Here is a 27,403-nt window from a genome sequence, read left to right on the forward strand (position 1 = left end):
CCACACCGTGCGGTGCCACACAGGGCGCTAGTCGACCGTACGTCACCACGCCGGTCAGCGGGGGGTGGTTGGTGAAGGCGCGGGAGCATAGAGGACCAATACAACAACGGCATTCGCCGCTCTACCCCCCCCCCCACGCCCCCCTACCCCCCCCCCGCCCCAACCAGCACGTATATCGCCACCTATAGCAACTGTTACGTGGGTGGGCGGGCGGTCGCGCATCCCGGCACCGGCCAGGCCCGAGGCTTCCGCGCCAGCCTCCTCCGACACGAGCCAACGGGGGGAAACCGATCGAGACGCAAAAAACTAAAAACGCCCCCCCCCCCTTTACCCCCCCCCCCCAACCCCGCCCCCCCCAGGTCGCTCCGCTTGCCGCGTACTCAACACCGGCTACGCCTGCTCCACCGTGGCCGCTCCGCTCTCGCCCGCTGCGTCACCGCCGCCTCCTCCCGCTTGTGTCGCGTCCGCCGCTAGCGTCGTCGCCGTCCTCCCGGCGCCGTCGCGCTCCGTCTCCGCGCGGGCGGTGCCCGTGTCGGAACGTTCAGAGGCTCCGACGTCTGAAGGCACAAGGAGCGGGGGGGGGGGGGGGGGTTGGAGGGTTTTGGTGACCACGTGCGTGATTGAATTCCCGCCGCGGCGAGTGAAAAACAAAAGATTTACTTCCTGGATTCCCGACTTGCGGCGGATCTTTGTCCGGATGATGTTCGCTGCGGTTTCAGACGAAGCGTCGCCGTCAGATTGTTAAATACGGTCGCGTGAGAAATTGTTCTTCAACCGACCGGTGAGCCGAAGCAACAATAATAATACCAACTGGCGTGTGGAGACGCTTGGACACGCGACGGGATTTACATTGTCGGGTGGTGGAGGGATCTTGACGGCACAAATCATCCAGGCCCAGCAGATCGTTACGTGGCCCTCATGGCACTGGCCGTGAAAACCTGCGTGTTAAGTTTGTTGTAGTTTTCTCTGGGTGGCCTGGTGCTGCAGGTAACTCATGATTCCCCGATGCCCCCGTAAGTCTGGATCTCCCTTCCCACAGCCATCCGTGCTGTAGACGCCCTGCCACTCGTCACGTCCAGACTAAATACAGTTTTCTCCTCTGCATATGATGGAACGCCTTTCTCTTACCTACACAGATATATATAGAGATGGCCGACAGAAAGACTTGGTTGCTGGAGCAGAGAGCGTGTGGAGGGGAGTGGAGCGAGACGAGAGAGGAGAGGTAGGAGAGTGTGTAGAGGGGAGTGGAGGGAGCTGAGAGGGGAGTGGTAGGAGAGTGCATGGAGGGGAGTAGAGTGAGATGAGAGGGAAGAGGTAGGAGAGAGCATGAAGGAGGGGGTGGAGATGAGAGGGGAAAGGTAGGAGAGTGCGTGGAGGGGAGTAGAGTGAGATGAGAGGGGAGAGGTAGGAGAGTGCGTGGAGGGGAGTAGAGTGAGATGAGAGGGGAGAGATAGGAGATTGCGTGGAGGGGAGTGGAGTGAGATGAGAGGGGAGAGGTCTGAGATTGCGTGGAGGGGAGTGGAGTGAGATGATAGGGGAGAGGCAGGAGAGTGCGTGGAGGGGAGTAGAGTGAGATGAGAGGGGAGAAGTAGGAGAGTGCGTGGAAGGGAGTAGAGTGAGATGAGAAGGGAGTAGAGTGAGATGAGAGGGGAGAGGTAGGAGAGTGCGTGGAGGGGAGTAGAGTGAGATGAGAGGGGAGAGGTAGGAGAGTGCGTGGAAGGGAGTAGAGTGAGATGAGAGGGGAGAGGTAGGAGAGTGCGTGGAGGGGAGTAGAGTGAGATGAGAGGGGAGAGGTAGGAGAGTGCGTGGAGGGGAGTGGAGTGATATGAGAGGGGAGAGGCAGGAGAGTGTGTGGAGGGGAGTGGAGTGATATGAGAGGGGAGAGGTAGGAGAGTGCGTGGAGGGGAGTAGAGTGAGATGAGAGGGGAGAGGTAGGAGAGTGCGTGGAGGGGAGTGGAGGGAGATGAGAGGGGAGAGGCAGGAGAGTGCGTGGAGGGGAGTCGAGTGAGATGAGAGGGGAGAGGTAGGAAAGTGCGTGGAGGGGAGTAGAGTGAGATGAGAGGGGAGAGGCAGGAGAGTGCGTGGAGGGGAGTGGAGTGAGATGAGAGGGGAGAGGTAGGAGAGTGCGTGGAGGGGAGTGAGATGAGAGGGGAGAGGCAGGAGAGTGAGTGGAGGGGAGTGGAGGGAGATGAGAGGGGAGAGGCAGGAGAGTGCATGGAGGGGAGTGGAGTGAGATGAGAGGGGAGAGGCAGGAGAGTGCGTGGAGGGGAGGGGAGTGGAGTGAGATGAGAGGGGAGAGGGGGGGCCCCCCCCGCCAAAGCGAGGCGCCCACCAGCACCGTACGTCAGAGGTCGCAATCGGGTATCTGATACCCGTACCCTACCCGATACACGGGTACCCGTTTGCGACCCTGGTGCGGCCGGGTACGGGTAGGCCGTGAGTCACTGGTGAATAGTCGTTTGTCACTCATTTCGGGTAGGGTACGGGTACGGTTAGGGAACGGGTACCCGTACCTGGCTGGGTACGGGTCGCCGTTTGCGACCCTGGTGCGGCCGGGTACGGGTACGGCTAAGGAATCAAAACCCGTTTGCGACCTCTGCCGTACGTCTCACTCGCCTGGGCCCGCGTCTCCGTTGTCGCCGGCGCCGTTGCCGGCCCCGGTGCCCTCCGGCGCCTCCGCGTCTTCTCCACCCGCCGGCCTGGGCAGCGCCACGTCGATGCCCAGCATGCGCAGGTAGTGCAGCCGCTCGTTCTTGGCCACGAAACAGCGCAGGGAAGTCTTCCCGCGCCAGCCGCAAAGGATGATGGGACAGCGGGGCGAGTCCGGCTGCCTGCGACGGACGGGGGAAGCAATGAACGGCAAAAAAAAAAAAAACATCGCGGACCCCCCGTCAAGTTGTAGCTTTCTTCCCCGTGCAGAGCAAGTAAAGGGTAACGCGCCCCGTGTAATTGCCGGCTCTCGCCACTGCCGGCGGAAGGGCATTTGGTCTACTCTTCCACGTTGAGCGGATGCATTGGAAGAGGCGAGCGTACCCACACTTTACCCCACCACACGCGGATTCAATCATCCTGCTGGGCGAGTGGTGGGGGGGTGTGGAGCAGGTTTTAGAAACCTGCCCCACTGTTCCATCTCCGGCATCTCGGCATGCTCCCGGTGCGGCTTGGTAAAGCCACCGGGCTCGCGCGTTTCTGCGGCTCTGCTGCCGTACGTCTCTCTCTCTCCCGAAGCGCTTTCGAGTCGTGCCACGCGTCGTTCGGCGCCACGTCCGACGTTTCGGAGACCTTCTTCAGGGACTGAGTCGATCGAATCGGTCTGGTCCCGAAAGAAGCTTCCCAGCATGCAGCGTTTGCCGTGGGTGTTTGTGCAATAGAGGTTTTTTGGGTTAAGCTTGTGCAAATATAAATGTGTCGTTAAAGCCGCCACCGCCCGACACAGCCTATTAGCAAGGTTTGTCACGTAAACAGAACGTGCCAATTAGTCACGAGTACAGCACTAACCGGTTGTGTATTGGAGAGTAAACCCACCACAACATTTACAACTCAAGTACCGTCACGTTTCGCCAGTGATTACAACCACAACCAGCATCATCAGGCGACAGCCACAGAGCTGTGGAGAAATGCGCGTTGTGCGTGTACATTATGTATGAATAACCCAACCGGCAATGGATATCCATTGTATTTTATATGCACACGTTAACCGCACCCCGCCCCCCACCTCTGTTCCTCGCACCTGGATGGCTCACAAGTGACGACGTCTCATGTCGTCCCCTCTATTTAAGACCGAAACGGGAGGAGGATTTCTCCACAACTCTGTGGCTGTCGCCTGGTGATGCCGGTTGTTGTTGTTGTAATCACTGGCGAAACGTCACTGGTATTTGAGTTGTAAATGTTGTGGTGGGTTTACTCTGCAACACACAACTGGTGACGAATTGGCACGTTTTGCTTACGTGACAAACGTTACTAATTGGACGTGTCGGGTGGTGGCGGGTTTAACGACACATTTATATATTTACGCGATCTAACCCAAAAAACCTCTATTATGGATCATACTGGTAACGAAAGCCCTACTACATGTTAAACTGTGTGTGTGTGTGCGAGAGCATCAAACTTACTCCGGGTCTGGTTCGTACTTCAGCACAACGCTTCCAATACCTGGCGAGAGAAACAAAATCAACGTCACGGTGGAGAACCGCCACTGGGACGGCGCACTCCCAGAAGGCAGTGCGATGCCGATGGGTTGCACGTACGTACGGTGAACTTCTATCGCACCCGTATTAGCGCGGTTGGCTAATCGGAGGTGCGGGGGAAGGACAACACACACACACACAGCGGCAACCACCGCCGCTTTCTTTAGAGCCTAGTCTCAAACAGTGTTAGACCAGAGGAAGCCGAAAGCGAACAGCACAAAGACAAAGCCACTATCAGAGTAATGAGAGCTCGGGGTGAGCAGCTACATCTTGGGACCTCCCTTGCCAGACAGCTTTCTTTAGACAGCTTTATTTAGAAAGCTTTCTTTAATCAGTTTCAAAGACAATGAATACACTACCAGAGCATGTGTTTTTGTGTTTGCATGTTCAACACAAGTATCTGTGGTTAATGCAGACACGATTCCTTGTAAAAGGTTTCAGTTTGGTGTTTTGCCATCTTAACACAACTGTTTTATTGCCAACAATGGTAATACTGCTGTAGTGACATAGCACGTCACTGCTGTGTCGGCCCGTACGAGAGCTGGGGGCCCCAAGGGGGTGCCTGGGAGGTCACGTGGTGGAGGGACCCAGACCTTCCCGTGAGGTGGGGGAAGGGAGGCGTGGCCTGGGTAGGGAGGCGTGGCCTGGGCAGGGAGGCGTGGCCTGGGAAGGGAGGCGTGGCCTGGGAAGGGAGGCGTGGCCTGGGCAGGGAGGCGTGGCCTGGGAAGTGGATATAAGCGTGGTGTGGACGCAGAGCGAGGCTGTTGAACTCCGAAGTGAAGACGACATCATCGGTCCTCAAGTCCCGGGTCGTCGTCCTGGGCCAGGCAGCCCGTCGCCTGCCTGGTCCACTCTGTGTCGTCTTCCAGAGTGATTAGTGAGTTGAGGAAGGTGGTCACCACCTCATGTACAGTGTTATATTACTTACCGTTTAATAAATAGTGTTGCCTCCAAGCTGTGTGTGTGTGTGCACCTAATTCGAACCCACTACACTGGCAAGTGAGGTCCCGTGATGGTCCTCTCCCTCTCTCCCCGAGCCTCTCTCGCGAGGCGCCGCTGATCGAAACTCGCCGGACGCGCGGCGGTAACTCACTGAGCGGCTTGGCCTGGTTGCGCGCCTCGAGGGAGAACTTGCCCAGGAAGGGGTTCTCCTGCGTGAGTAGCACCACGATGTCCGTGTAGGGCACGCTCACCACGCGCTCGCCCACGTACGGGAACAGCGTGTAGATCGCCTGCGTCGCGCACACAAAGCGAGTTTTAGTTTTGACATCATTCAGCCCCCCCCCCTCCCACCACCGCGCGCACCTCCAATTAGCGCGGTTGGCCACGTACGCCGCGAGAAAAGTTAAACGTACAAACCTCGTATCACCTTAACAGACTTATTACAGGTTTGTTTAGGATTAGATCGCGTAAATATATAAACGTGTCGTTAAACTCATCGCCGTCCAACACAGCCAACTCGTAAGGGTTGTGACGTAAACAGAACGTGGCCAATTCATCACTTGTACAGCACTAGCGTGTAGTGTATAGTGTAGTGTATAGTAGTGTATAGTAGTGGTGTATAGTAGTGTAGTGTATAGTGTAGTGTATAGTAGTATAGTGTATAGTAGTGTAGTGTATAGTAGTGTAGTGTATAGTAGTGTAGTGTATTGTGTAGTGTATAGTAGTGTAGTGTATAGTAGTGTAGTGTATAGTAGTGTAGTGTATGGTAGTGTAGTGTATAGTAGTGTAGTGTATAGTAGTGTAGTGTATGGTAGTGTAGTGTATAGTAGTGTAGTGTATAGTAGTGTAGTGTATAGTAGTGGTGTATAGTAGTGTAGTGTATAGTGTAGTGTACTAGTACAGCACACCGGTGTGTTGGAGAGCAAAGCCACGACATTTACAATCCGCGTACGACGTTTCGCCAGTAATTACAACCAGCTTCATCAGGCGACAGCCAGATTTGGCTGTGTCGGGTGGATGCGGGTTGAACGACACTTTTATACGCGATCTAACCCAACAAAAACCTTTATTATGGATGATATTGGTCGCGAAAGCCTACTACGTGTTAAACCTTGACAGACTGTTGGGGCAAGTGCTGTTAGCTAGCGAGTAGCACCTATGAAGGCCGGCACGGCACACGAGGAGGTGAGTGGCCAGCAACCACGCTCGGCCGCCTTTGTCTCCCCAGTGGCAATGTTTTACACACCGCACCAGGTACTCATTTGAGGCTGAGTCGACCTAGGGGAGGAGGCCCAGGACCGGTTCAGATGATCATCACTGGTGTTCGCCGTGAGCGGGAATCAAACCCTGGGTCACCGGGTTCGTAGCGCAGCGTAGCGCTCACCGCTACGGATCACGTAAGTGCAAGCGAGTCTACGCAAGCAAGAGTAGGCGAGTCGATCAGTCTGCGTGCGAGTCTACGGGTCTCCACCCAAATGTACGATATCACGGAGCGAGAGAATTCGAGCATCTGACACGACGCGTTGCCGTGGTACTTGTGGCTGAGAAGAGGAGAAAGCGGCGGGCGTGCCTGACGCTCGATTGTAATTGTTGCGCCGCGCGGCATGAACTGGAATCGACCCCAATCAGCCAAACGAGTCACCGGAGAAGGTCTCCTGGAGTGCGCGCGTCCGTCAAGGCCAATACCGCTAATTAAATGACCGATGGCCTTCGAGTGAACCACGCGCGGCAGACGGATTGATCGGCGGCGGCGGCGGCGCCGCGGCGTTAATTCCGCTAACGGGATTAGCGGGCGAGGGTGTCCGTCGTTATCCCAAGTTGTCAACGAGCGGGCGAGGCTGGGCGAGCGCGACGGACGACGGTTACGACGATGGTGGTGACGACGAGAACCGACGGTTACGATGAGGGTGACGATGACAAACTACGGTTACGACGACGGTGACGAACGAAGGTTATGACGACGATTATGATGACAGTGATGATGACGATGGTTATGACGACGGTTACGACAACGGTTACAAACGACAACGGTTACGGCGACGGTTATGAACGACGATTATGACGACAGTGATGACGATGACGGTTATGACGATGGTTATGAATGAAGGTTATGATGAAGAGGGTCGTAACCCGCAAGGGAGCAGTGCGCGATATAAACGAAATTATAAAGAATCGATTCATCAATCAAAGCGCGACACCGAGTCGCTGTGCGGGGGCGCGACAGCGAAACGAAGAATGCCGAGCGACAATGACGAACCAAGTCGACCCCCGACCGACTGGGGTGTGAACTTGTGACCTTCTAAGTTCATAACAAAATTAAGGAACTAGACAATATGCCTCCTTCGCATAGCACATATATAAAAAGAAAGAATTTTTAAACTTTTAGTTTTTTTACATCCCATCAGGGATTTGGGCTCTCTGGGAGTTTCAGCAGCATTGGTTCAACACAAGCAAACTCTGGTGCGGTACTGACATCCACCATTGGTTCAAGCAAGCCCGACTCTGCTGGCAAGAGACACTGCATGTGGAACACTCGCCGACGAGTTCGCTTCCGACGGAGCGTTTTCCTCTCTTTTCTTTATGATCACAAGATCGAGGCAGAGAGTGGTTGCGCAGCAGTTAGCGTCTCCACCGCGCGACAAATTCCCGCGACCTCGGTTCGATTCCCGGCGGCCGCGGCCAGCGTGGGCGACGAGCGATATACGCGAACGGATCCCGGTCCACCGCTCTTCACCGCACCGACCGAAGTGGGGCATTGCGGTCAAGCCACCGCTAGAGGCACAAGCAGGAAGGCTTTCACCCAACGGAGGATTTGACGTCAGGGGCCACACGAGTGACATCCGCGCCACCGTTAAGTCAACCCGCGCCATGCTGCCCGACGTGGTGAAGTATGGTCCTGAACGAAGAGCCCTGCGCGCCAACCCCCGCCGTTCCTGAACTTCTCTCTCGCTTACCTCTTGTCCCAGACGGAAGGCACAACCAAACTCCTCTCCATCAGCGTTCCTCGACCACGCCTTGACGCCCGTGTTGATGATCTACGGGAGAAATTATCCCAAAACAACGTTTGTGTTCATCGCTCGGCACGTATCCGAATCTTCGTCAACGTCATCGTCAATAAATAAAATTAACTCCTAAATATTCACGTGTGTATACTGAGCTTGTTTCGCACCGTACGTAGCCAACCGTGCTAATCGGAGGTGTGGGGGAAGGACAACAAAATAAACACAAAAAGCTGTTGTCAAGAAATAAATTTTCAATCTGGGGTACCCCACCCACCCGTACCCCACCCACCCAACCACCCGTACCGTACCCCACCCACCCGTACCCCACCCACCCAACCACCCGTACCGTACCCCACCCACCCGTACCCCACCTACCTGTACCCCACCCATACCCCACCCACACGTACCCCACCCACTCACCCAAAAACATGTACCCCGCCGACCCACACACCCACCCACCCGTACCCCACCCACCCGTCCGTACCCTACCCACCCACTCATAAACACGTACCCCACCCACCCACCCGTACCCCACCCAACCACTCACCCACCCGTACCCCACCCACTTGTACCCCACCCAACCCGCACCCCACCTACCAACACGTAACCCGCCCACCAACACGTACCCCACCCACCCGTCCGTACCCCACCCACCCCCACCGGGTCACCTTGACGCGCTGGCTGTTGTGGATCATGATGTCGCGGACTTGGCTCGACACAAGGTACAGGTGGCGCTTCTTGCCCTCGTGCGTGCGCGTCAGCAGGTTGCGCAGCGGGAAGTTCGCCGCCAGCTTGTAGAAGCCCCTGCAGCAGCGGGGCGCAGTCACAACAAAACCTCGGGTTTTAAAGCGAACGGCCCATCCATTCATTCTAGATTTGAAGCTTTCGTGACTGCAACGATTCATATTCTTAGGTGTTTTCGGTAAAGTCCCATCCATTGCGCCGGAGCCGAGCCATTTGACAAAAGGCACCGCGCGCCACCGCGGCGAATATCACGCCGTCTTGCGGCACAGCGATTGACGCGCAGCGGTGTAGTGGCCGTAGGGGTGGGTAGCAGTATGAGGCCCAGTGGGTTAAACTACCAAGACCATAATTGTCACTGGGTGTTGGTGGCCGTGAGCGGGAATTGAACTCGGGTCGCCAGGTTCACCGCGACACTACAGCTTCCTACAGAGATACATTAGAGAGGTACACACACAGACACGTACATATATAGGTACACACACAGAGATGCACGTAGATATAAAAAAGACAAAGATCCCCCGTATAGCCTTAACAGACTGTAGGGGCGAGGGTCGGTGCACGGTTTGCCGCCGCGGCCCTTACTTGATGGAAGGAAAAATGGGGTCGTCCTCCCGCATGAACACGAACGGGTCCTCCTTGTACCCGTGCAGCTTAAACTTCTTCGACGGCGGGGGGCCGCAGACGCCGTCGTGAATCGCGGGCGACGGCTCAGCGAGGGCGGCCGCGTCGGCATCGGCGACGGCGTCATCGGCGGCGGGCTTCCCAGAATCCTCTGCGTCCGCGTCGGCAATCGCCGTTCCGTCGGCGTTTGCCGACGCGGATGAGGCCGCTTTAGAGTTCTGCACCTGCACGGTCACAAGGCAAACATCAACAAACAAAGACGAAGATCCTTCCCCCGTGTAGCCTTAACAGACTGTTGGGGCAAGTGCTGTTAGCGAGTAGCACCTATGAAGGCCGGCACGGCACACGAAAGGGGTGGGTGGCCAGCACCCACCCTCGGCCGCCTTTGTCTCCCTAGCGGCGAAGGGTGGGGTAGGGTGGGTGGGGTGGGGTAGGGTGGGTGGGGTAGGGTGGGGTAGGGTGGGGTAGGGTAGGGTAGGGTGGTGGGTGGGGTAGGGTGGGTGGGTGGGGTAGGGTGGGTGGGTGGGGTAGGGTGGGTGGGTGGGGTAGGGTGGGTGGGGTAGGGTGAGTGGGGTGGGTGGGGTAGGGTGGGGTGGGTGGGTGGGGTGGGGTAGGGTGGGGTGGGTGGGGTGGGGTAGGGTGGGGTGGGTGGGGTAAGGTGGGTGGATGGGGTAGGGTGGGTGGGTGGGTGGGTGGATGGGGTAGGGTGGGTGGGTGGGTGGGTGGGGTAGGGTGGGTGGATGGGGTAGGGTGGGGTGAGTGGGGTGGGTGGGGTAGGGTGGGGTGGGGTAGGGTGGCTGGGGTATAGGGTGGGGTGGGTGGATGGGGTAGAGTGGGTAGGGTGGGGTAGGGTGGGTGGGGTAGGGTGGGGTAGGGTGGGTGGGGTATGGTGGGTGGGGTGGGGTAGGGTGGGTGGGGTGGGGTGGGTCGGTGTTGTGGGGTAGGGTGGGTCGGTGTTGTAGGGTGGGTGGGTGGGTGGTTGTGGTAGGGTGGGTTTGTGGGTGTTGTAGGGTAGGGTAGGTGGGTGGGGTAGGGTGGGTGGGGTGAGTGGGGTAGGGTAGGGTGGGTGGGGTAGGGTGGGCACCCACGTTCCGCTGCCGCTTGTTCCAGGGCATCTCTCGCTTCTTCTCCAGCACGGCCACGAAAAACCCGCCGGTGTTCTGGTGGTGCGGCAGAATCCGGACGCTGCCCCAGACACACGGCAGGGGGAAGAGTCGTCGCCATCACCGTCAGCGTCGTCGTCATCACCGTCAATCGTTTAATCCCCACGAAGCGCCCCACGGGGAGCGAGTTTCACGACATTGGCGCGCGGCGATCCACAAACCCCTCGCCGCCACCACCAGCCAGCCGGCCGATCAAATAATTAGTTTTGAAGGATGGAGGAGAAGGAGGTCCCGTACGAGAGGTGGGCACCTTTGTTGTCCTCCACCCGCACCTCCGATGAGCACGGTTGGCTCCGTGCGCTGCGAAAGAAGTTCAACGCTCGCACGCACGCACGTACCAGCGGTGGAGGTTGAAACTCTGGAGGACCGCCGGGTCGGGCGGAGGGAACATAGTCTGGCGCAACTGGGCGCGACGTTCAGGCGGCACGGACTCCAGGTTCTCGAACCACGCCCCGTCCTTCGTCATGACCTGAATGTGGTCACGCACGCACACACGCAACAACAATAACTACGAAGGTCCCCCGTGTAGTAGCCTACACACACCGTTGGGGCAAGTGTTGTCAGCGAGGATTTACAGAGGCTGGAACGGACGCATGAGCGGGTGGGTGTGGGTAGCACCACCCTACAGTGCTGACGTTGACACAGCGCACCGTCTAGCACTTTTTCAGAAGCGACCCTGCCACAAATGATAGCTCAACCAAGTGGCTTGTCATCATCACGTGGACATTTATAGCGGTAGCCAAATATTCTCGAAAGCACGTCGATTCTAAATGTGGAAGGAGAGAAATCCCAGCGACCACGGGGAGACAGGCACGTAAACACCAAAAATACAGGCATCAGGGTCGGGGTGGAACCCACGATTTGCTGTATACCAGGCAAGGTGGTTAAGTATAGTAATAGGTTTTTACCCTTTCAACTGGTACAAAAACTGATACCTTTATACAAGATGTTTGCAATCACCACAACACAATTAGTCAAGTTGACAACAAAAAGAAACAACTCTGATAATGATATGCACTGTCCTTGAAGTTGATTGGTCCACACCCGAGACAGCTTTTCTTAGAGCCTAGTCTCCATTGGTGTTGGACCAGATGACGCCAAAAAGGCGTACAACTCAAAGACAGCGCACTATCAGAGTATTGAGAGCTCGGGGTAAGCATTTACACTATGAGACATCTCCTTTACCAGTAGCAAAATATAGTAATAGGTTTTTACCCTTTCAACTGGTACAAAAACTGATACCTTTATACAAGGTTGTGTTGTGGTTATTGTATAAAGGTATCAGTTTTTGTACCAGTTGAAAGGGTAAAAACCTATTACTATATTTTGCCACTGGTAAAGGAGATGTCTCATATTGTAAAGGTGGTTAAGATCTCGCCTAGTCGAACATCAGACATCAAATTTCGATTTAAAGCTTTCGTGACTGCAGGGATTCATCTTCTTGGTCCTTTCGGTAAAGTCACGTAGAAGGGAAGTAATAAAATAATAAAAATAAAACATAATAAAATAATTCTCATGACGTTTCGGCTACGGCTGCTTGCGTTGTAGCCAAAACGTCGTGAGAATTATTTTATATTGTTTTATTTTTATTATTTTATTACTTCCCTTCTACGTGACTTTACCGAAAGAACCAAGAACATCAGACATCACTCGCCACTGGTGAGAATTACAAGTATTATTTTGACAGTCTCGTGACAGACGTGACTCTGTGGCAGGCTGAATAAATAAATTTTGGCACCCACACCCCCCCCCCCCGCTATTGTGCGGCCCAGAGGTCACTTGAAGAAGAGATCTCAGAGGTAGCTCTCTGACGGGCCGTGGAAGTGCTCGCCGAGGAGATCCGACTGGACGCGCCGTCCCGTGACGCGGCAGGACCAATCATCGTAAAAACCGGGCAACCCGAGTTTTATTTCTGTCCCCGGCTCACATCGGCCGTGGGTGGCGTCCGTTTAACGAATGGGACAAACGGGCAAAGTGAGAAATTGGGAGATTTAAAAGAAACACTAAAACCATAACACGGATGGACGTACGGAAGCACGTACGGACGGAAGGGTCGAGGTGAAGAACATTTAAAAAAAAAATCTTGATTTGAAGCTTTCGTGACTGCAGGAATCCATACTCTTTGGTTCTTTTGGTAAAGTCACGTGGGTATAAAATAAAAGAAATCACGACGTTTCGGGCGCAACACAAGCATCCGTCATCAGGTGGGAAAGCATGGTCTGCTGCCTCAGCGTGATTTATTTTAATTTTATTTAATACCTCCGTGACTTTACCGTAAGAACCAAATAGATTTTTTTCAAAGTCAAACCTTCCAGGCGGTGAGTCCCGGCATGCGCTTGAGCTGAGTGAGTTCCTCCGACACGTCCACCAACTCCAGGGCTCCTGCACGGGGAGGGTGGGGGGAGGGGTCCGGGGTCACGTGGAGATCAACGAGAGAACTGAGCTTCATTGTGAAATGCAGCGTACCGATATTTCAATGAAATGGTTGATGTTAAGACGGGAGAGAGGAACGCATGCCACGGAGAACAACGGAACGCTCAACCATCATTCCCCTCCCCTCTGTCCGTCCGTTTGCTCGTCCATCCGTCTAACTTTTGGTTTGTCTGTTAACATCAGGGTGGCTAGAAGATGTTAACTGCCTCGCCTGGTATACAGGAAGTCGTGCATTCGATCCCGACCCTGACGCCTGCTGCTGTATATTTGGAGATTGCGTGTCTCTCTCTCTCTCATCATCATCACGGTGGCTAGGAGATGTTAACGACCTCGCCTGGTGTACAGGAGGTCGTGCGTTCGATCCCGACCCTGACGCCTGCTGCTGTATATTTGGAGTTTGCGTGTCTCTCTCTCTCCCCGTGGTCACGTAGATTTTTCTCCGGGTCCTCCCGTTTTTCGCCGCACATTTAGAATTGATGTGCGTTTGGAGTATTTGGCTGCTATAAATTTCCACGTGATGATAATCCCCTTTGCGGCCGCTTGTGAAAAAGAGCTGTACAGCTTCGCGGGCCTTACCTGGTAAAATAAAAAGTTTCTAGTTTTTATAGTTTTAAGCGAGCTTGGGCAGGACACGTCCCTTGAGGTACGACCACGACAAGCACCGGCGGTGGTCGAGACTAACCGCGGAGTGGCACCAACGCCCACCGCAGCACGACGCCTGCGCGCGCGGATTCCGCTCGCGCTCGCCAACGCGCCCGTTCGTCCCCGGAAAGCTTTCCAATCGGCGGCAGGGAAGCCGACGACGACAGGGGGGCGACGGGTAGGAGGGACAAGCGGGCGGGAACGAGGGCGGGCAGGGGGCGACAGCGACGCACCTTGGCTGCTGTGGAGCAGCGAGGCGACCACGGCCTCGTTCTCCACGGGGTTGAGGGAGCACGTGGAGTAGACCATGCGGCCGCCCACCGCCAACAGTTCCGCGCCGCGCACCGAGATCCTCCGCTGGAGCCTGCGGAGCGACGGAGAGACGCGTCACGTGTGGGAGAGGCGAAGGACCGAGCGGTGTCAAGGGTGGGCGACATCAACGGTGTTAATGGTGGGCAATGTCGCGTACGGTAGAGGGTGGGAGAAGTCGAGGGCAGACGCAGCGACAATCGGCTCGGCGGCACCAACGCAAAGCAGGAGCAGAAAACCGACGCAAATCTCCGGGCCAAGCAACAACCGCCTCTGCCGCACGTGCGCTAAAATGGGCCGTCACCACGCTCGCGGTGCCACCCACCCACCCACGTGACCGTCGCCACGCTCGCGGAGCCACCCACCCACGCGACCGTGCCACCGTCGCCACGCTCGCGGAGCCACCCACCCACGTGACCGTGCCACGCTCGGAGGCGCGGTGCCACCCACCCACGTGACCGTGCCACGCTCGTAGGCGCGGTGCCACCCACCCACGTGACCGTGCCACGCTCGTAGGCGCGGTGACACCCACCCACGTGACCGTGCCACGCTCGTAGGCGCGGTGCCACCCACCCACGTGACCGTGCCACCGTCGCCACGCTCGCGGTGACACCCACCCACGTGACCGTGCCATGCTCGTAGGCGCGGTGCCACCCACCCACGTGACCGTGCCACCGTCGCCACGCTCGCGGTGACACCCACCCACGTGACCGTGCCACGCTCGTAGGCGCGATGCCACCCACCCACGTGACCGTGCCACGCTCGGAGGCGTGGTGCCACCCACCCACGTGACCGTGCCACGCTCGGAGGCGCGGTGCCACCCACCCACGTGACCGTGCCACGCTCGGAGGCGCGGTGCCACCCACCCACGTGACCGTGCCACGCTCGAAGGCACGGTGCCACCCACCCACGTGACCGTGCCACGCTCGGAGGCGCGGTGCCACCCACCCACGTGACCGTGCCACGCTCGGAGGCGCGGTGCCACCCACCCACGTGACCGTGCCATGCTCGTAGGCGCGGTGCCACCCACCCACGTGACCGTGCCACGCTCGAAGGCACGGTGCCACCCACCCACGTGACCGTGCCACGCTCGGAGGCGCGGTGCCACCCACCCACGTGACCGTGCCACGCTCGTAGGCGCGGTGCCACCCACCCGTGCATGTTGAGGCCGTTCCCTGGCGTCCATTTCTTCCACACGTCGATGTTTTTGCGAAGTGTTCCATCGCCGCTAAAAACAACAACAACAAACGATGGCATCTCAAGTCCAGGAGATGGTTTTAGATTTGTCCGATCTCCTGTTCACTACCCCATTCCCCAAAGCAGAGCTAATGATCATAACGATGGATTAGGTTACATCGGGGGGAGGTGGCCCAGTGAATCATGCACCGAGTCGTGAATCTGGCAACCCGAGTTTGACTCCTGGCCATGGCTAACATCAGCGGCGAGTGGGATCTGGATTTGCAACGATGGACGGATGGATGCATGGTTGGATAGATGTAGAGACAGAGATGGTTGGATGGACCGAGAGAGATGATTGATGGAGATAGACAGAATAACAGAGAATGGATGGTTCAATGGACAGACAGAATGGAAAGATTGATTGAATGGAAGGACGGAAGGATGTGTGTGCGCGTGGTCTCCCTGTTCAGGCAGATCGACCGATGTGACACACGGACGATTTGGCGATCAATCGACAGGCAGAACAACACACCGATGACTGACAAGACACATGACAGACGATATCCAGATGGATGGACGGATGGACTGACGGGACTGGGCCGCCACGGTGGTGAGATGTTAACTACCTCGCCTGGTATCCAGGAGGTCGCGAGTTCGATCCTGACCCCGACTCATGTTTATTATTTGGAGTTTGCATGCTTCTCCCTGTGGTTGCGTGGACTTTAGAATCAACGTGCATGTTGTGTATTTGGCTGCCGTTTCAATGTTCACATTTTAAGCCACTTCGTTGGGCTATAAATAACTATATAGCTCAGTGCGCTTTACCTGGTAAAATAAAAATTAGTATAGTAGTGTAGACTGAGATGACTAGCAGATGCACCACCTGTGCCCCTTAAACACACACCATACCATAGAGGAACTGGTGTAGGTCCCAAAACCACATTCCCAATTGTGAAAAACCACCTGCAAATTGCGGTCTTATAGCTTTTAAAAGTGACCGACTGACATTCGAACGGTTCACGTTGGCGCGCACGACGCACGGCACCTGCACGGCACGTCGGCGAGGATGCGGTCGAAGCGGAGGAACTGGCGCGTCGTGGCGGCGGCGGCCTCCCCCGACGCCGCCGGGGCAGGCGGCGTCGGCGTCATCTGCAGCAGCGGCAGGCTGCCGGCGTCGTGGTTGCACACGATGACGCAGGGGCTGTGCAGGCGTTTCGACTGGTGCACCAGCAGGTAGCAGCGCTTGTTGTCCGAGTCGTTAGCGATGATGAAGCCGTCTGCCAGAAGACAGAGGGAGACACGGATGGAAAGGACGTCAAGTTTATACTGGTAGGAACCTCCTGGTTAGACCAGCCCACAGGGGATTATTGTGTCCGTCCGTCGTGCAGGGAGGGGTTGGGTGGGGAGGGAGGGGCTGGGTGGGGAGGGGAGGGTGGGGAGGGGCTGGGTGGGGAGGGGCTGGGTGGGGAGGGTGGGGCTGGGAGGGGTGGGGCTGGGTGGGGAAGGGCTGGTCACCCCGTGGTGCCCTTATAAAACTCAACGTTTAACCTACTCCCGCCGGCTTGTGCCCGCCCTCACAGTCGGGCATATTTGCGGAATACACCACGCCGCCGTTGACCCTGGCCATTGACCGAGCAACCCAACGTTCCTACCAGCTCCCTCCGCAGGAATGTGTTTTATTTGTGGAACCGGGAGCGAACTCGGGGGAGATCAGGATGAGTCTCATTTGCAAGAGAGACTACTCCGGGTCACTCCTTGACCAGGGGTGAGTCTCCGACGTACAGAAGAACCCACTTAGTGTCTCGCAATTTTCTTGCCGGGTGGAGCAGCGGGTGAGCCCACGGTGCTCTGAACGTGACGCGAGTTCCATTCCCGGCCACATTTGTGGTCAGCAGGGTGGTGAACACTGGTGCCTTACAGCTGGAAGGACCTGGGTTCGATTCCCGACTCGGGCACCTTCCCGTGTTTGAGTTTGTGGTTCTCCCCCTTGCTCTGCTTGGGCTTATTCCGAGTTCTCCGTTTTTCTCCCATAGCGAGATAAAAATCTACGTTCCGTAGAACTTTTTTCGCACGGTACCTAGCCAACCGTGCTAACCGGAGGTGCCGAATGTAATCCAATGCTGCAAAATTACCTGCAAATTACTCGATTGAGACCAATAACAAAGATCCCCCGTATATAGTTTAAGGCTATACAGGAGATCTTTGTATTTTTGTGTGCGTACGTGTGTCCGCGTATGGGTCGACTATGGGGAGACAAAGGCGGCCGGGCGTGGTGTTGGCCACCCACCCCCTCGTGTGCCCGTGCTGGCCTTCATAGGTGCTACTCGCTAACAGCACTTGCCAACAGTCTGCTAAGGCTACACCGGGGGGAGATCTTTGTCTTTGTGTGTGTGCGTGCGTCTGTGCGTCATACCGGGGAGAGGCGTGCTCATGTCAGAGTGCAGCATCTCGATCAGCTGTGCCGTCTTTGAGCCCGGCGCTGCGCACATGTCCAGCACCTGGGGATCAGCTTCACGGTCATCGTCGACAACAGCAGCAGTGACAGCAGTGACGGCAGTGGCAACGGAAGCAATAGCAGCAGCAGCAGACGCAACAGCAGACGCAGTACAGGCTTGACAGCAATTATCAAATTGTACATGGCATAAGTCGTGGTTTCAATCCCGGTTTTTCCCTCCAAATCTAGAAACGTGCATTTAGAGTATTTGGCTGCTATCAATGTCCACGTGATAAGCCACTTTGTTGAGCAATCATTTGTGCGAGTGGCGGTGCAGTTTTGATGACAACAGATCAAAATGGACTGATAAGGAGGGGTTGGGATAGACCCCGGTCGTAGCTGGGGGGGGGGGGGGGGGGGGGGGACAGGAAGCTGGGGGACTGAAAAGTATTCAGGCATAATTGCAGCATCAGCAGCAACATACTAAAGATGATGATGACTACGAATTAACAATGAGGCTTCCCGTTTAACACGTAAGCTTTCGTGACCAATATTAAGATGGATATTTACGGCATCGAACTCAAAATAAAACAAACTCTTTGGGTCTTTCGGGAAAGTCTCGTAGATAGAAAAATAACAGATCACGACGTTTCGATCGCAACGCAAGCAATCGTCCTCAGGTGTATCTACGTGACTTTACCGAAAGACCCAAAGAGTATGATTTCCTGCAGTCACGAAAGCTTTAAATCAAGATTCCATCTGTAATAAAGGTCATGGAAGCGACTTCTGGAATCCGGTCATTATTTGTCTTTCGTTCACAACACTCCCATCTTACTCCTTCACGCTGCTGACAGACAGCGTGAGAGGGAGAGAGAGAGAGAGACACGCGTGGCAGCCTGGACCACGTGGCAGCCCTAGACCACGTGGCAGCCTGGACCACGTGGCAGCCTGGACCCCGCTCCAGCGTGGCCTCACCCTCCGTTCGTTCCAGATCTGACCACGTGTTGGCCATCTCCACCCCATTTAATACCAGGGTCACGTGGCACCTTTCCACCAATCCTGGTTAACCTCTATGGAATCTTCTAGACTCCATCGTACGCTCCCGGGACCACGCCCCTGACTCGTCCCCCCATTGGCTGTGGCTAAAGCCAGCAGATCCAATCCTCTACTTACAGATGTCACCTTCCCATTACGTCAGGGCCACGCCCCTAGACTTCCCCCCATTGGCTATGGGCCAGGACCGACAGAGCCAATCATCGCACGAGGTGTAATCCATCAGCAACCCGGATATATCCTCACATTACATATGGATGAGGCTTCCATCCATCTCGCGTTACCTTGTGGTGCGGCTCCACCTTGAGCAGGAGCGGAGGGATCATGCTCACCGCTTCTTGGCGGCTGATGTTTCCCTGTTACGGTTAAAGGCGAGAAACAACACTGTTATTATCATCATCATGACTACGATTGGTTAGCCAGGAAGGCCTCAATTGTGAGTCTCATGACTCTCTCAGGTGGTTTCTGCCAATTCTTCGCAGGAGAGGGAGGGGGGGTGTGGGTAGGGGGGCGATGATTGCTACCACCCCGACTGACGATTCACTCAGAATTCTATCCGGTGCAGCAGTGAGGTGGGACCTGGTTACTCCACTGCAGCAGGATTTCGGCTTCGGCCAAGTCCGTGCTTTGTACAGCGGTGATAGTTTGTTTGGAGTTCAAGGTTGGCGAACACGTCGTGCAAACTAAGAATTACGATTCTGTTTTCCTGCTCCGATGAGCATTGAGGCGGTGGTCACTTCCTGCAAAGCCAGTGGTGGAAATTCCACATTCCTATGACAGGGGAGGGGGGGGAGTCTCTCCATTTGAGAACCACAGTTCAACTCCCCACAAAGTGGTACTCATTTTATTGACCCTGGATAGATGATGAGCCGAGTCAACCCACGACGAGGATCTTAACTGTATGCGCGAACGTTGCATTTATTTCGCGGCGTACGTAGCCAACCGTGCCAATCGGATTGCAGGCCGCTCGCTTCACCACCACCACCACCAGCAGACAAACGGTCACCGCATCGCGGCGCTTTCAGGTGCGCTTCTGCGGCCGTCTGGAACGCTCTTCCTTCCGATATCAGGAAGCCACTGGAGCTATGCACTTTTAAACCATCATCTAGCTTGACAAACTCAATTCTGTAGAACTGCTTTGTGTTGTTTAGTTTGTTGTCCTTCCCCTTCCCCCACACGATTAGCGCAGTCGGCTCCGTAGAGTGCGAAAGAAGTTCCAAATTCATACCAACATACACCACCGATATTTTTTTGTCTAAGCCAGGGGCGGCCACCTACGGCTCCGGAGGCTGCACGAGGCCCTTGAAAGGACTTTCTTCGTGACGTTAGTCATCAAGGACCACCGTCCCGTCTCGTATTCACCACGTTGCATTGCGGCTCTTGAAATTATTAGTTTTTCTTATATATACCGAATTCAAACAAAAATGGATCATTCTTGTTATTTTCGGTCGTTGACCAACCACCACCCCCCCGCTCCCTGGGGTCTGAGCGGACCAGCAGGGCCGCGGGAGCGCAACGCGACTCACCGACTCCGTCTCCGTGATGAGGAACTGGTGGAACGCCTCCAGCAGGTGGCACTTGCGGATGCTCTTCCGGCTCAGATTCACCTGCCAGCCAAACTCGTTGGGGTACCTAGAGGAGGAGGGCGAAATCGCGATAATAATTTTTTTTTTTTTCCCACCGCTCAAACGAGCTGCGCCAAATGGGGCCCTTGGCAGAGCGCCGGGTTGTTGGCCGCTGACGTCGCGCGCAAGGAACGAGCCGGGGTCACGTGCACGACGATGATTGTCAGAATCGGAGTGTTTATTCAGACTGCAGGAATCCGATGAGCTACGAAAGCTCTTTTCACAGATGTCCGGTAGGGGCGGGCAAGAGCGTTGCAGTAACAAACAATTACAGAAACATGATAAGAGTGCAAAATACAAGAAAGGTAAACAAATCACCCAATAAGTAATATTTTTTTTTTAAATTTAAACACGCTTTAATGAAATGTACCGTACTAGTAATGGAAGAACTCCACGACTCCAGGACGTGGCCCCGAAGCTTGCCACAACATAAGGGACCGTGGTGATTTACAGCCAACGTCAGTTGAGCGTGGACAATTAGAACCGAAGGCGAAACATAACATATACATTTTTTAAATAAATATTTGTATTATTTTTTATGATAGAATATAGTATTGTCATCAGTATGACATAAGTATACCAAGTTTGCAGTCAATACCACATTGGGAAGTGGGTTAAAATTGAGTTACAAGATTTGAGGCTACGACAACAACGACAGAGTGAGTTAATAGAAAGCGTGTAAAAACAACATCTGGAAGGACAGATAAGACTAGACGGACGAGCGAATGGATTGATACACGGACGAGAGGGATGGACTGATAGACTTCGGGATGAACAAACGGAAGAAAAGACCAACGGACAAACAGCTGGAAGGATTCACAGACGAAGCAACGGACGGACATGTCGACAGATGAACGGATGGACAAATGAACAGACAAACCAACAGGTGAACAGACGGAAAGACGAACGGACGGACAGAGGGGAGGGAGGTGGATGATGGCTGAGCGTACCATTCGAGCTGTTTTGGAGCCTCCACGGGCTGCCCGTCCACCTCCAGGCCCACCAGCTCGCTGAAGAACTTGCTCTTGAGGCAGCGGAGAAGCTCATCGGCGTGGCTGCAAGGCAATGGGCGGCACGAGTCAACAATTGACCACGCGGAAATGAGTAGCTTTAACTCCACGCGCCGCCAGCATCTTCAGGAACACCGAATCAAGCCATTTCGAATCCTCAAAGAAGCTCGCAGCCAGTATGCGGAGCAAAACATCCCGACGTCATTCCGAAACACTGCGCGGTATGACCCTATGAACTATATTTATTTCACAAGGTAATGGCCCACCGAGCTATACAGCTCTTTTTCAGGAGCGACCTGGCCACAAATGATAGCTCAACAAAGTGGCTTGTCACGTGGAAAATGTATCGCGGCAAAATACTCTAAATGCAACGTTGATTCTAAATGAAGCAAGGGAAACCGGAGGACTGGAAGAAAAATACACATGGCCACAGGGAGAACACGCAAGCTCCAGATATACAGCAGGTGTCAGGGTCGGGGTCGAACCCACAACCTCCTGGATACCAGGCGAGGTAGTTAACATCGCGCCCTGGAAACACATCGGGGAGCCTTGCGAGCAAACGGGTCGCGCTAGAGCTCGCAATGATTCGCCAAATCGCGACGGGAGCCGAATCGATGCGCCCCTCCTTACCTCTTGTATCCCGTGATGCGGAACGTGGCGGGCAGCGGCTCTCGAAGGGCCTCCATGAAGGCGCTCCACTCGGCCTCGGGCACGATGGCCTGCTCCTGGTAGTACGACTCAAACTGCTTGTTCTCCTTCACAATCTCTGCGTAACCGGCTCCCCAGCCACCCTGCCGGGTCGACGGAAGGCAGACACACACACGCGCACAAAGGCATGAAAAAATAGGAATAGGCTTTACCCTTTCTGGCACTAAAACAGGCGTTAAGATGTTCACAAATAGACACCGATTGCAAAGCATGAAGTTTGCATTAACCTCACATACTTGCGGCAAAACATGCTAACATGCTCTGATAATATCTGCATTTTATACTCTTGGTTCTTTCGGTAAAGTCACGTAGGTAAAGAAAATAAAAAATTATAAAATAAAATAAAAGATTAAAAAAACTGCATTAAATCACGACGTTTCAACACAAGCAATCATCATCGGGTGTGAAAATCACAACATGTGAACAGATGAACGGACGGACAGACGAACGGACGGACAGAGGGGATTGGCCTACACAAGAGACAGCCTTCTTTATTGCCGTGTCTAGCCAGTGTTAGACCAGTGAAGAATGCCAAAAGGCGAAGACCACAAAGACTTTGGCAAATATCAAAAGTAAGAACCACTTGGGTTGAGCAGTTATATCTATGTGACCTTTTCTGCCAGTGCCACAATTATGAAAAAATAAGAAAAGGCTTGAACCTTTCCTACAATGAGACAGGTGCTAAGATACTCTTAGTTTTTTCGGTAAAGTCACGTAGGTAAAAAAATGAAATAAAATTTTTATTTTATTTTTATTAATTTTAATTTCATTTTTTACCTACGTGACTTTACCGAAAAAACTAAGAGTATCAATCCTTGCAGTCACGAAAGCTTCAAATCTAGGTGCTAAGATGTTCAAACACTAAATATAAACCTATTGCAAGCCATCAAATCTGCACGAGCCGCACATACCTGCGGCAAAACATGCCAACACACGTGCGCTCCGATTGTGATATTGCCAAAAAAGAACCCATATAGGCACAAAGTCAGCAAACCTACACCCCCCCCCTTCCACTGTCCAACAAAGTAGCGCTGAGATCCGTGGATGGGAATCAAACTCAGATCTTCACGCCTGGTATGCAGGAGGATCCGTGGGTTCGATCCCGACGCTGACGCCTGCCGCCTCTCTCCCCGTGATCAAGCACGTTTTTCTCCGGGTCCTCCGGTTTTTCCTTCCACATTTAGTAACATAGGTCTGGAGTATTTGGCGACCTAGATTTGAAGCTTTCGTGACTGCAAGGATTCATACTCTTAGTTTTTTCGGTAAAGTCACGTAGGTAAAAAATGAAATTTAAATTAATAAAAATAATTTAATAATTAAAAATCACATTTCGGAGGCAACACAAGCTCGATTGCTTGATGCAGCAAATCTGGCTGTGACGGTCCCACCTGATGACGGAGACTTGTGTTGCCTCCGAAACGTCGTGATTTTTTACTATTTTATTTTTAAATCCTTTATATTAAGTTCGCTTGCTTGCTTACGACCGTGCAAATCTTTCGGTCGTTTTTTACCCCACTTCCCGTGATCCAATCGAGCTGACATTTTGCACACAGACTCGTTGTGCCAGACAATTAATGTTCGTGAAAAAAAATTCCCAAAATTTTACACTTTGTATGCAAAAAAAAATATTTTACATATATTCAAATAGAACTCATTCATCGCTTTGGCTGAACGTCACAGTATAAGAGCCCAGAGCGTAACCCCTCCACAGGCCGTGGCGGAGTAGCGCAGTTGGTAGCGCCCTCGCTTCCCATGCCAAAGGTCGCGGGATCGATCCCCGCGTCCTCCACAGGCGAATCTATTTTTAAATCCTTTATATTAAGTTCGCTGCCACGCATATAAAGGATTTATAGTGAAAAACTTTGTTTTTACGGGTTATACTTATTATTAATTTTAATTTCATTTTTTACCTACGTGACTTTACCGAAAAAACTTGACTTTACCGAAAAAACTAAGAGTATTTGGCAACCGCCATACATTGCCACGCGACGATCAGCCACTTCGTTGAGCGGTCATTTGTGGCCAGGTCGCGTCTGAAAAAGAGCCATATTGCTCAGTGGGCCTCACCGAGCAAAATAAAAATGAGTTTTTTTCAAGTGGCCCTAAGCACTCCGCCACCGATCCACCCTTCTGAGCCAGAAAAAAAAGTTCCCACTATTTATTGCATTGGGGTCGTTTAGTCGGGGTTTTTCTTTCTCCACCAGCTTCCGTTCTCTGCGTCTTTCTCTGGTCAATCGCACGGTCCTCACATCTCGTGCCACCGCATCCTCCCATATTACCGGCCCTCTGCTGCTACTGCCCTGCGTCGGAGGCATCTTGTTGGCGCTTTAAAATTCACGTGGTTTTTTTTTTGGGTTCGAACGCGCAAATATAAAATGCGTCGTTAAACCTGCCGCCACACCACCACCCGACACGGCCAATTAGTAAGGTTTTTCTACCTACGTGACTTTACCGAAAGAACCAATGAGTATAGTAATTCCTGCAGTCACGAAAACTTCAAAGCTAGATTAAAACGTGTCAATTAGTCACTGCCGCAGCACAACCGGTGTGTTGGAGAGTAAACCCACAACATTTACAATTTGAGTATCATATTCTTGGTTCTTTCGGTTAAAGTCACGTAGAAGGGAAATAATAAAATATAAATATAAAACAATACAAATTCTCACGTTTCGACTGCAACACAAGCAATCATCATCAGATGTGAAATCCACACTTTTTTCAAATTTTCTTGCTGTGGATTTCACACCCGATGATGATTGCTTGTGTTGCAGTCGAAACGTCGTGAGAATTTTTATTGTTTTATATTAATATTATTTTATTATTTCCCTTCTACGTGACTTTACCGAAAGAACCAAGAAAATGAATCCCTGCAGTCACGAAAGCTTTAAATCACAATTCGAGTATCGTGACGTTTCGCTGGTGATTGCAAACCAGCATCATCAGGTCGATGAGCCAGAATTGTGCACAAATCTTCCCGTTTACATCGAACAGGATCGAAGACCAGAGGGGGGTGAATGAGGTCATATGGATTCTAGATTTGAAGCTTTCGTGACTGCAAGGATTCATATTCTTAGGTGCTTTTTCGGTAAAGTCACGTAGGTAAAAAAATTTAATTAATAAAAGTAAAATAAAAAATTAAATAAAAATCACGACGTTTCGGAGGCAACACAAGCTTCCGTCTTCAGGTGGAACCGTCACAGCACGATAGCTGTATCAAGTGGATTGTTAATCTTGAGAATATGTTGGTGGAGTTAGTCGCAGTTAATCAACAAACAGCGTCATGTTTTTGTATTTAGATCGTTGTCCTTCCCCGCACCTCCGAATTGGCCAAAGTAGAAGAATTACATCCACAAATTATTTATATTTGGGGAAAAACACAGCAATCATCCCATCCCCTACTGTGAAAACTTGACTCTGCTGAAAAATAATCTTGAGACTCAATGAGGCTTTCCTGAGTAAATCAGCGGAATTATAATCATCAGTCAACTGAGCACTGAGTATATATCGCTGCTCATCTCCCGCTTACAGCGCTGCAAAGCTATCGGTGGAAATTCCACATTACTATGGCCGGGTGAGTCTCCCCACGGCACGACCCTACGAATGTGAGACCCAGGCGTGATCAACTTGTGGCTCAGCAAGACCCCCTGGCTCCTGGCGTGAGCAACTTGTGGCTCAGCAAGACCCCCCTGGCTCCTGGCGTGATCAACTTGTGGCTCAGCAAGACCCCCCTGGCTCCTGGCGTGAGCAACTTGTGGCTCAGCAAGACCCCCCTGGCTCCTGGCGTGAGCAACTTGTGGCTCAGCAAGACCCCCCTGGCTCCTGGCGTGAGCAACTTGTGGCTCAGCAAGACCCCCTGGCTCCTGGCGTGAGCAACTTGTGGCTCAGCAAGACCCCCCTGGCTCCTGGCGTGAGCAACTTGTGGCTCAGCAAGACCCCCCTGGCCTGGCTCCTGGCGTGAGCAACTTGTGGCTCAGCAAGCCCCCTGGCTCCTGGCGTGAGCAACTTGTGGCTCAGCAAGACCCCCTGGCTCCTGGCGTGAGCAACTTGTGGCTCAGCAAGACCCCCCTGGCTCCTGGCGTGAGCAACTTGTGGCTCAGCAAGACCCCCTGGCTCCTGGCGTGAGCAACTTGTGGCTCAGCAAGACCCCCTGGCTCCTGGCGTGAGCAACTTCTGAAGGCAACACATGCAACACCATTGCTTGCTAGAGCCACGCTGCTGCCGAGTTGGGAACATTTTTATACTTTTTTTGCCGCCATCTTACGTAGGGAGACCCGCCGCCCCGGGTCACTGTGGGAACCGCACCACGTGACGTCCCCCCTCCCCCCCCCATTCGTTAACACGGCCACGTGTCTCCACCCGTACACCCCTAACCAAGATGGCGGCGAAAACCCCCCCCACCCACCCACAACGTTCTAAATGACGTCACCGCACACGCATGCTATACTGTAACTGTATTTAAAATAATAATAATGAAAAATAACCATCGACCACTCAACTCTTTCGCCTCCGTCTCCTCCATCTCGCCTCTCCGCCGCGGGCTTTTTCATCCCGGGTCTCTTCCTGCGCGTCATGGTGACGGACCGGCACTGGACGACTGCGGGCGACGCGAGCTGGAGACTCGAGGCGAATTCGCGTCTCGTCCAAACGCCGCCTCCACCACCTCCTCCACCTCGTGCGAGCACGCGGACCCAGAGGCGCAGCAGCGGCGTTTGCATTGCCCCCCCCACACCCCTTCCGGCCCCCACCCCTTCCGCCTCTCCCCCCCCACACCCCCTCCTCCTCTCCCCCCCCACACCCCTTCCGGCCCCCACCCCTCAGGCCTCTCACCCCCCACACCCCCCTCCTCCTCTCCCCCCCCACACCCCTTCCGCCTCTCCCCCCCCCACACCTCTACCGGCCCCCACCCCTTCCGCCTCTCCCCCCCCACACCCCCTCCTCCTCTCCCCCCCCACACCCCTTCCGGCCCCCACCCCTCAGGCCTCTCACCCCCCACACCCCCCTCCTCCTCTCCCCCCCACACCCTTTCCGGCCCCCACCCCTCAGGCCTCTCCCCCCCCCACACCCCCTCCTCCTCCCCCCCTACTCCTCTCCCCCCCCCACACCCCCTCCTCCTCTCCCCCCCACACCCCTTCCGGCCCCCACCCCTCAGGCCTCTCCCCCCCCACACCCCCTCCTCCTCTCCCCCCCACACCCTTTCCGGCCCCCACCCCTTCCGCCTCTCCCCCCCCACACCCCCTCCTCCTCTCCCCCCCCCACACCCCTTCCGGCCCCCACCCCTTCCGCCTCTCCCCCCCCACACCCCCTCCTCCTCTCCCCCCCCACACCCACCCCCTCTCCCACATTCCCCCTCT

At 54.4% G+C, this 27,403-nt stretch overlaps 1 protein-coding gene across 1 annotated transcript; it reads right to left on the reverse strand.

Annotated features, from left to right (window-relative positions):
- Positions 1 to 359: 359 nt before the first annotated feature.
- On the reverse strand, positions 360 to 26,798 carry LOC133355792 (RNA cytosine-C(5)-methyltransferase NSUN2-like). Its single transcript, XM_061573150.1, has 19 exons — positions 26,549 to 26,798; positions 21,975 to 22,135; positions 21,285 to 21,389; positions 20,236 to 20,341; positions 18,994 to 19,065; positions 17,636 to 17,720; positions 16,268 to 16,499; positions 15,197 to 15,271; positions 13,968 to 14,098; positions 12,968 to 13,041; positions 10,998 to 11,128; positions 10,585 to 10,681; positions 9,458 to 9,720; positions 8,800 to 8,935; positions 8,084 to 8,164; positions 5,281 to 5,419; positions 4,113 to 4,152; positions 2,617 to 2,831; positions 360 to 557 (listed from the first exon to the last, which is right to left on the reverse strand). Exons 1-19 carry the CDS (start codon positions 26,765 to 26,767, stop codon positions 391 to 393), a joined length of 2,529 nt encoding a protein of 842 aa, XP_061429134.1. The 5' UTR covers positions 26,768 to 26,798; the 3' UTR covers positions 360 to 390.
- Positions 26,799 to 27,403: the final 605 nt, after the last annotated feature.

The sequence above is a fragment of the Lethenteron reissneri genome, chromosome 52 (genome assembly GCF_015708825.2).
Source record: "Lethenteron reissneri isolate LAM-NWPU_2019-01 chromosome 52, ASM1570882v1, whole genome shotgun sequence".
NCBI lineage: Eukaryota > Metazoa > Chordata > Hyperoartia > Petromyzontiformes > Petromyzontidae > Lethenteron > Lethenteron reissneri.